Source organism: Spodoptera frugiperda, chromosome 29 (assembly GCF_023101765.2).
Source record: "Spodoptera frugiperda isolate SF20-4 chromosome 29, AGI-APGP_CSIRO_Sfru_2.0, whole genome shotgun sequence".
In the NCBI taxonomy this organism is placed as follows: domain Eukaryota; kingdom Metazoa; phylum Arthropoda; class Insecta; order Lepidoptera; family Noctuidae; genus Spodoptera; species Spodoptera frugiperda.
In genome coordinates, this window is record NC_064240.1 from 2297966 (window position 1) to 2307958 (window position 9993).

The 9993-nt window shown below is 34.6% G+C and overlaps 1 protein-coding gene across 1 annotated transcript; it reads left to right on the forward strand.

Moving 5' to 3' along the window:
- The first annotated feature begins 1728 nt into the window (after nt 1-1728).
- LOC118268249 (protein CutA homolog) lies at nt 1729-3975 on the forward strand. The gene is made up of 3 exons (XM_035582660.2): nt 1729-1907; nt 2269-2426; nt 3346-3975. Exons 1-3 carry the CDS (start codon nt 1799-1801, stop codon nt 3505-3507), a joined length of 429 nt encoding a protein of 142 aa, XP_035438553.1. The 5' UTR covers nt 1729-1798; the 3' UTR covers nt 3508-3975.
- Nucleotides 3976-9993: the final 6018 nt, after the last annotated feature.

Below are 9993 nucleotides of genomic sequence, written 5' to 3' on the forward strand. Positions count from 1 at the left end.
CCATTACACGCACACACATACACATACAGAAATTAAAATATGTGATAATATTATGTTCATACCTAGTTCAACCCACCTACGTACCAAACAACCAAATATAGGTAAACTGGACAATTCTAATAAGTCAACAAACTACATACCTATATGAAGGTTGTAGACACCTCGTACTAAATTGATAATAGAAAGTTAAGTACTTAAGAATTCACTTACCTGCTTGAATTTCAGTCACTAATGCTGCAGTTACGCACCATATGTAGGTATTGAGGGAAAAAGTTGCAAACTTCGAGACGACGTCAGCATAGAAAATATTTTCTTGTTAAATTTTCATGTTCCACTGCTGGAAATAAAATAATTAGGTAAGAACAGTGTACAGATGCTATTATAATAAATTTGGGTGAGTTATGTTATTAACTTATTATCCACGAAAAACTATTACAGAAGAATCCGTTTATTATGACTCCGCCTATATTGACCAACCGGTTATTATTACGTAATTGCATGACGAAGTTTGGTTTTCATATAAAATTCTTTATAAAAAAGTCGGATATAATGACTTCCCTTACAGTGACATGCCGCTTTATATGACCCATTTTTAATAAATTATGTCCGGTTATAATGACCGGCACGATTCTTTACCTTCAATAATGTTCGTTAATTCCCGACGACGTTCGGCACGTGCCTAGTTTTTGTTTTGAATCTCAGTGAGTAATTGACAGTTGAAGGTTACGCATTGTTGCAAGAGGAAGTCGAGGAAGCCCCATTACCTACCGCGGAAGAGGCATTAAAAGCTGCAGAATTATTATCACGATTTGTCCACAGCAATATTGAAAATGATAATTTGACCATAGCTATGTCTTCTATACACAATAGTGTGAGAGTCTGTTTTTACAATAAAATGAAGAAACAAAAGCAGACAAATTATTACAGATTACTTACAATAAAAAATACACTCTTGTATGTGTTATTATAATAATCTGCTGATTACGTGCAATTTTGATTTTGATTTAATATGGTCTTACACATATGCAAATATACTATGTTTCTGTATTAAAATACTTAATACATACATATTTACATAAAAAAGATTTTCATTTATACATAACGCTTTGTATGACGTCCGCTTATTATGACGTGTTTGTCAATTCCTTTCGATGTCATTATAAACGGACTCTACTGTATAGTTATGTAATATCAAGAAAAACAAATGACTGCCGCTTATACATAAAGAAGGGGATAGCAATCGTTAACCAAAACCAATTAAGTAATCAAGTTTATGTAAGAATTATTATTATGTCTGATTGTTACAAAAAGGAATTTATAGCTACTTACGTAGTAGGCATTTTCCACATTACTTAACTCTAAATTCCTTTTTCTTTTCCAATATAAATTAAATTGCAAAATCAAGACGCACATTTTTCTGTTTAAGAAGCCCGCCAAAAAGAAACAAAAGACAATAACTATATTTTTTACAATATTGGGCTCAAACATAATGGCCAGTATTTTTTTACAATAAACTACTTTTTTATTATTTGCTACTACTATTATTTTTAGCATCCTCATCATTAAGTGATCAAATAAAAATGTCTTGAACAATGATATTATGAAATAATAAATATATGTAAAGAACAACAATAATTAAAACAAAAAATTTTTTTTTTTCTATTGTCCATACCCTGTGACAGCCACTGTCACTGTCTTCATTCAATGTCAAGTGTCAAGACTGAAGACTGTCAACTGTCAAGCCTCCATAACTGAAACCGCAATCAACTAAAATATAAAAATAGCGCATGGAACGAAAATGCTAATTTCCCTTAATAAAAAATCATTGATTACGCTATATTTTTCGTTTCTTAGACCTTGTTTAGTACTTGCTCAATCCAATATGTCTTCTGGTATCGCAGATGCGGGTAAGTAAATGTGATGCGATTTACTTGCTATAAACAATAACAAGAAACATTCTAGGCATTTCTACAATTTTGCCGCTATATCTTGTATTAAAATATTAAATGTTATTAGGTTGTAAAGTCTAAATCTGTCTGCCTTTTACCATTCGTAAATTTGATTCCGGTCCTATGTTTACTTTGCCATTAATTTTAACTTGTTTGTAAAAATGTTATAAATAAATAACAATCCCCTTTCATTAATCATTAACATAAATAATTTAAAGTATAATTACTGATATTTGTCATAGCACAATCAACTCGGTAAGTTGCATTAAAAAAGGGTTCTAAAATAAAATATAAGTAATCATTTCTATAATAATTCCAGATAAATACTCCGTGGCTTATGTGACAGTACCAAGTGTGGATGTGGGCAAAACTATTGGACATGGCTTAGTGAAGAATAAGCTGGCTGCCTGTGTCAATGTTATACCTCAAGTGACCTCCATATATGAGTGGGAAGGAAAAATTAATGAAGACAGCGAGGTACTTATTATTTCCTAAAGTTTTGTGTTAAAACTGTTTCACACAAACTGTAATGTAACATGATACACTTAATAATAGATATGATTCTTTTTATGAATTAAGTTCTATTTACATACATATTATTAATTAATTAATTATTTATTTTTAATGTTTTAATACCGTTGTTATGTATCGTATTTAATGAATTAATAATGCTCATTTGGTGGCACTTATTACCTAATATTTTTGTCAAAATGTGGATAATGCAGTGGGTATTATCCACATTTTGACAAAAATATGCATATTGCATATTGTTATCACTCACACTTATTGTCAATTTATTAGCATGGATTGTATATTGTGGCTGTTAATTGTCCCTAAATAAATAAAATAAAATAAAAATATTTAAAGTCATTAAAGTAAAGTAAAAGTAAATGTAAATATTAAAGCAAAAATATTATGATCATCTTAAAATAAATCGAAATTATTATATGACCTTATTTGAACATAAAACTGTTGTAAAATACATAGTAAAATAAATGGTGCAGGTAACAGAGAAGTGTTGTAACTGTATTTCCCTTTAACAAAATGTGTGACACTTTACGGGAAGCATGGAATGTTACAACCCACACCCTCTCAATTTTCCAACATGCAGTCCCATACTACAGACATTTTAGGTTAGGGTTAGAAAATGGCACATTAAAATGTGGTTGTCCACATTTTAATGTGCCATTTTCTAACCCTTTGCTTTAACTATAATATTATTGTTTTGTCACAGTGTACAATTTTATTGCGTTATGGTATCTCTTCTTTATACTTGATTTATGGGTCTTATGAAACAAAAATGCAGATTACTTTTTTCAAATACAAAGACAAACTATTTGTGATTCTGTTACTTTCTGAGAATACTATTATAACATACCCATTCTCTACCTTCCAGGCGCTGCTGATGATCAAAACGAGAACAACTCAAGTGGACAAACTGACAGAGTTTGTTCGCACCAACCATCCATACTCTGTATGCGAAGTCATCTCACTACCCATCAAGAATGGAAACCCACCATATTTGAAATGGATCGGAGATACAGTCCCTGAGAATTAGGTCATATATATTTGAAAGTTCTGGATAAAACTATAGATATTTGTAGTACTGTCATTTTTCTTTAGAATGTCAGACAGGCCAAGTTAAACTTTGCCTGTATAGCTATGATGATATAGTAAACAATGTCCCATCAATTTCATTATACTGCATTCATTTATTTATTCATAATTTATAACAACAAGATAAACTTAGAGTGCAATATGAAAAAAATATTTAAAAATGTCTTGTGTGATATTTGAATTCATGGATGATTTTGAATATGAAAATTATTAATTGCATTTATTTTAAGCTAGATAGTTAAAACAATTTAAAAAGTTGTTGCATCTTAAGTGATAGCAATTTCTAAACAAAGTCAGGTAATAAATTACCAAAATAATATTTTGAAACACAATGTTTTTGTGTGATTGTAACTTCTAAGTCAAATGTGTAATTTGTTAGTTTAAGTAAAATACATAATTTTAAAGTAAATGTATTATTTTTTCTGACTCCAGTGTATGATGTACATTGTAGGAAGACCTGCCAAGATTTCTAATTAGGAAATGAATGTCAGAAATTACAGTTAGAACTTCAGATGAACTCGTCCCTGCTAAACATTGTAAGCCAACATATTACCTTATTCTAATAGCCCACATGTATTTTAATCCGTCGTGTCCCGAAACGCGGATCCATGCAGGATACAATGTATTTTCTATTGTGTCTTATACAATGTGATAAGGGTGGGACTTCTAACCCCTTAAGGCTGAGTACTACATCTAATTTTATCGACAAAAAAAATAATATGGGGTGTTGGACCCCTAATTGAAAATATTGAAAAATAGTGATTTTTTCGGTAAAAATAATTAAGGACGCGTTCTCATAATTGACAGGTATCGAATCGCATCACTACATTGACACGACTCTCGACAATACACACATACGCACGGATAGCTGCGGAAATTATGACAAAATGAACTTGATACTTTGAAAGTTTGAATATTTTCTTACTTTCTTTTTTAATATTTTTATTTTGTTTAGTGCGTGCGTAGACTCAAATGTTTTGTGTTATCTGTTGTTCAATTCCGTTCAGTGCCGAATTTGGGCTCGGATTATTCGATTGGTGTCATTTTCATAGTTTTCGGAAAGTAAGCGTTCGAAATCAAAAATCAAATGGTGCCAACGCAAAACTAACTTTTTACATGCTTTTATTTAGTTTCATATGTAAAGGATGTATGTATGTGTGTTTGTTTGTATGTTTCTATATAACCGACCTCTTCCAACTCGATTTTTACCCATTTTAAACGGACCGATTTCGTTCAAACTTTGTAAACTTATCAAGGACCGGTGGCAAATTAATACCTCGTAGAAATTAATCAAGAGTCAGGAATCCCTGACGTGGACACTTAACAGCCCAGATGAACCTGAAGAGATATGAATATACTATCTTAAGAAAAGTTGTTCAGCGTGATGAGCACATTTTAGCGCCATACGAAAATCGAGGATGTAGAATCCCTGACATGGACTCCAGCCCAGCCGAACCTGAAGAGATTTGAATATACTTTCAACAAAAGATATTTAGCGTGATGAGCATTTTATATGAATATACTATCTTAAGAAAAGTTGTTCAGCGTGATGAGCACATTTTAGGCAGTTGTCCCACCGGCAACGATGAACGAGTAACGAGTAGAGCTAGAACTAGAAACGAGTTAAGCGAGACGTGGCGAGCGAGTGTGTAGTTCTGATATTTGTGTAGCTCGGCTATAAGCGAGTGTGCGAGTGAGGCGGGCGATTACTCGCACTACGATACGCACTGTAGAGAAATGACCACTGGTTGCTCGCTCGGCGTTTGTTTTAATCGCTTGGCGAGTGTCGCCGAGCGAGTGTTATCTTTCATAGCTCTTGTCAACTTGACAAACTAGTGAAGCGAGCACTCGCCGGCAGTGTGAACAGTCAGCGATCAACTATTTGTATATGTATCTCTTTTGTTTACACGGAAAGTATATCTATTGTACGTTTCTTGAGCGAGAAAATAGCCGATAGTTAGTCGTTCACTCGCCGTTGGTGGGACAACTGCCTTAGCGCCATACGAAAATCGAGGATGTAGAATCCCTGACATGGACTCCAGCCCAGCCGAACCTGAAGAGATTTGAATATACTTTCAAGAAAAGATATTTAGCGTGATGAGCACTTTTTCGCCATATCTTTTATACTAATTATTCTCATAACAATACTAAATTTTCCGCCTTCTGTTAGTATTAATATTAAAATTATTTTGTTCGGTTCATCACGTTTTTAAGTTTTTTTAATCTACAATGTGATAGGGGTGAGACTTCTAACCCGTTAAGGCTGAGTACTACATCTAATTTTATCGACAAAAAATAATATGGGGGGTTGAACCCCTAATTGAAAATATTGAAAAATTGAGATTTTTTCGGTAAAAATAATTCACAAATGATTTTTTTCTCACCAAAACATTATCAAACATTTGAAAAAAGTAATGAATTAGTTAGCCAAGGTTATTAGCTACCGTTTGTCGTTTTTTTTTGTTTCTACGACGCATACAACCTTTGATATCAAAAAAAGTAAAAAAAATATTAAAATTGCCATAATTTTAAGAGGGACCGACCGATTCGACCCCTTCGACCCCCGACTTTTGTCGATAAAATTATATGTAGAACTCAGCCTTAACGGGTTAGAAGTCTCACCCCTATCACATTGTATATTTTATTATGGTTTTATATCAATGGTTTTCGGGGTCGCCAAGACAAAAAAAACAATTATGGTAACGAACGTGACAAGACCTGGGTGGAACAAACAAAGAAAATACATAAAATAAATTAAACATCAATTCTTTATTTTCACGATATTTGTTTGAATATGCGAGGAATGAGCCCGTAAATTCATATTTCTTGCCTGTCTTGGGTCAATTAATTCCGGAAGAAGACAATTTTTATAAAATCGAATGATTCCCTCCGTATTCGATATTAGCGACCCCAAAAACCATGAAAATGACACCCATGATGGAAAGTTGGCAAATCTAGTCGGCGCCATCTTGAACTTAGATTTTCACTTTATATTCGTTATAAGCGACCCCAAAAACCATGAAAATGACACCCATGATGGACAGTTGGCAAATCTAGTCGGCGCCATCTTGGATTTTGATTTTGACTCCATATTCGCTATAAGCGACCCCAAAAACCATGAAAATGACACCCATGATGGAAAGTTGGCAAATCTAGTCGGCGCCATCTTGGATTTTGATTTTGACTCCATATTCGCTATAAGCGACCCCAAAAACCATGAAAATGACACCCATGATGGAAAGTTGGCAAATCTAGTCGGCGCCATCTTGGATTTTGATTTTGACTCCATATTCGCTATAAGCGACCCCAAAAACCATGAAAATGACACCCATGATGGAAAGTTGGCAAATCTTGTCGGCGCCATCTTGGATTTTGATTTTGACTCCATATTCGCTATAAGCGACCCCAAAAACCACGAAAATGACACCCATGATGGAAAGTTGGCAAATCTAGTCGGCGCCATCTTGGATTTTGATTTTGACTCCATATTCGCTATAAGCGACCCCAAAAACCATGAAAATGACACCCATGTTGGAAAGTTGGCAAATCTTGTCGGCGCCATCTTGGATTTTGATTTTGACTCCATATTCGCTATAAGCGACCCCAAAAACCATGAAAATGACACCCATGTTGGAAAGTTGGCAAATCTTGTTGGCGCCATCTTGGATTTTGATTTTGACTCCATATTCGCTATAAGCGACCCCAAAAACCATGAAAATGACACCCATGTTGGAAAGTTGGCAAATCTTGTCGGCGCCATCTTGGATTTTGATTTTGACTCCATATTCGCTATAAGCGACCCCAAAAACCATGAAAATGACACCCATGGTGGAAAGTTGGCAAATCTAGTCGGCGCCATCTTGGATTTTGATTTTGACTCCATATTCGCTATAAGCGACCCCAAAAACCATGAAAATGACACCCATGATGGAAAGTTGGCAAATCTTGTCGGCGCCATCTTGGATTTTGATTTTGACTCCATATTCGCTATAAGCGACCCCAAAAACCATGAAAATGACACCCATGATGGAAAGTTGGCAAATCTTGTCGGCGCCATCTTGGATTTTGATTTAACCTCATGTTCAAAATAATATAACGAAACATTCTATATTCAGTAAAGTGTTGCTCGTACAGAATGTGTAAAAAAACATACAAACAGCCGAACATAGTACCTCCTCCTTTTTGTGAAGTCGGTAAAAATATCAAGATTGGTTTGTGAAGTATAATATCAAATATTTTGTACTCGTACAGCGATCTTTTTCAAGGCCATTTTTTGTAACAGGCGACGCAGCGTCCACCCACGACAGCGCTCGAGCGCAGACTGAAATTTCATTTGACATTTTCTATCCAATAAATCTAAATAGTAAACAAATAAAATAACCCTTATTGCTACGCTTTAAAGTTGATGTCTGACAGCAAAATAGGAGAAAAAATTAAACGGGAACTTTTATTTATTTCCGAGACAATTTGAAATATTTTCGTAATTTTTTCACATAATATAATTTTTGATTATGTCTGCTTCCCCGGGATATTTTTTTGAGATTCAGAATTATGCGTGTAGTAGCAGTAAAATGTTCCTAAAGTCAACCCTTTTTTGTCAATTTTGTGTGAAGAGGTAAAGAAAAATCGTGTTTGCAATAATAAAATATAACTTTTTTCACATTACAAATCAATATTTTGGAGATAAAGAAGTGATCTATCTATTGTAATTGTTAGTTATGTTCAGTTAAGTTTCTTTTGGTCGTAATATGTACTGAAAAATAGCTTATTTACGTCAGATTTGAGAACGCGTCCTTAACAAATGATTTTTTTCTCACCAAAACATTATCAAACATATGAAAAAAGTAATGAATTAGTTAGCCAAGGTTATTAGCTACCGTTTGTCGTTTTTTTTTGTTTCTACGACGCATACAACCTTTGATATCAAAAAAAGTAAAAAAAATATTAAAATAACCATAATTTTTAGGGGGAGGGGATTCGACCCCTTCGAACCCCGACTTTGGTCGATAAAATTAGATGTAGTACTCAGCCTTAACGGGTTAGAAGTCTCACCCCTATCACATTGTATACAAAAAGTTAATGGTATTTTAATTTCAAAGGAGTAAAATTTAGAAATACGCCAATTTTTCACTAGTTATGGCATTATTTTATCGCCGAAATTAGTAACCGATCTAAGTCCAAAATCTTCGGTTAATTCGATCGATTTTTTAGGTGACATTAGGTGCATGGGGTTTTTGTCAATTAGATTCCAGATCGATCACATTCATCAGATTTTGAATTCTTAATTCATCGGTTCGGGCAAAGTATTACTGGGCTTTTATCGGCACGGAGTCTGGAATTGTGCCCAGTATATGGCAATAGGCTCACCCCCTACTACATGGGACTTATGCGCCGTAATGTGCACTTCTGCTTACTCCTTCAGGAAAAAAAGGCGTGATGATACGACGAATTCATTCATTTGTCAAACCTGAGACAGATCTTGTATGAACTCTACCACTATGAACTCTACATACAAAAAAACAAATAGCAACATTCCACTAATATGTAACAAACATTCAAGCTATTAAATTACCTACAGGGGCTCTTAGAAAAATTCAACTGCAGACGAAATAATAATATGTTTATCTCAGATCTATGGTGGAAGTTGGAATAGAGCCAGCAACCTGTTACCGTCACAAACATAAGACCCAGTAAGCAGGTGCATTATACTTAGCCAACTAAGCAAGGAGTATGTTCTTAAACGTAGCTAACCTCTATTGAGTAGGTAGTAGTGAGGTACAGTGAGTCTGTAACTTACATAACATAAGTACTTATGCATAGGTTGTTTTTATGATATAAGCCGGTAAACGAACAGACGGGTCACCTGATGGTAAGCAAGCGGAACCCGGAACACCACACAAGCATTGTTTCACATCGGTTTCCTGTAAGGTCGTGGACGTGGTATCACCCCGGTCGAGTCGGCTTATTCGTGCCGAAGCATGCCTCTCCTACACTTAGTGCCCAGATTAGAAATATTATAATGCCTACCTAGACCTGGGACCTACTTGAATCTTACTCATCCTGTGTACTTCCCTAGTAGATAGGTACTACCAAAATAAGACGTAGGTACTTCTTAACAAGTGATAGACTTGTTAAGAAATGCCTGTATATGCATAATGTACGTGTTTCTTCAATGAGATAACAAGGTTGAACAATCATTTCTACCGACTCGGTTAACAGTATAACTGCTGGAATCCATTGATGTCAAATCGTTTAAATTAAACTACCTAAATGGGTATTCCTTTGACACATCACGTGAGCTGCAAATTGAGCTGGGTTAGGTATCTAAGTTATTATATTTTTCGAAGAACTCCCTGGGACATGAATACCCGTTTTGGATCCCGCAACTGAATAAATCAGAAGATCCATATTTGGCTTCGTATGCATT

Coding starts and splice junctions, on each gene's coding strand:
- LOC118268249 (XM_035582660.2), top strand. CDS start 1,799: ATGCTAATTTCCCTTAATAAAAAATCATTGATTACGCTATATTTTTCG. Junction 1,908..2,268: donor TTCTGGTATCGCAGATGCGG/GTAAGTAAATGT, acceptor TAATAATTCCAG/ATAAATACTCCGTGGCTTAT. Junction 2,427..3,345: donor AAATTAATGAAGACAGCGAG/GTACTTATTATT, acceptor TCTACCTTCCAG/GCGCTGCTGATGATCAAAAC.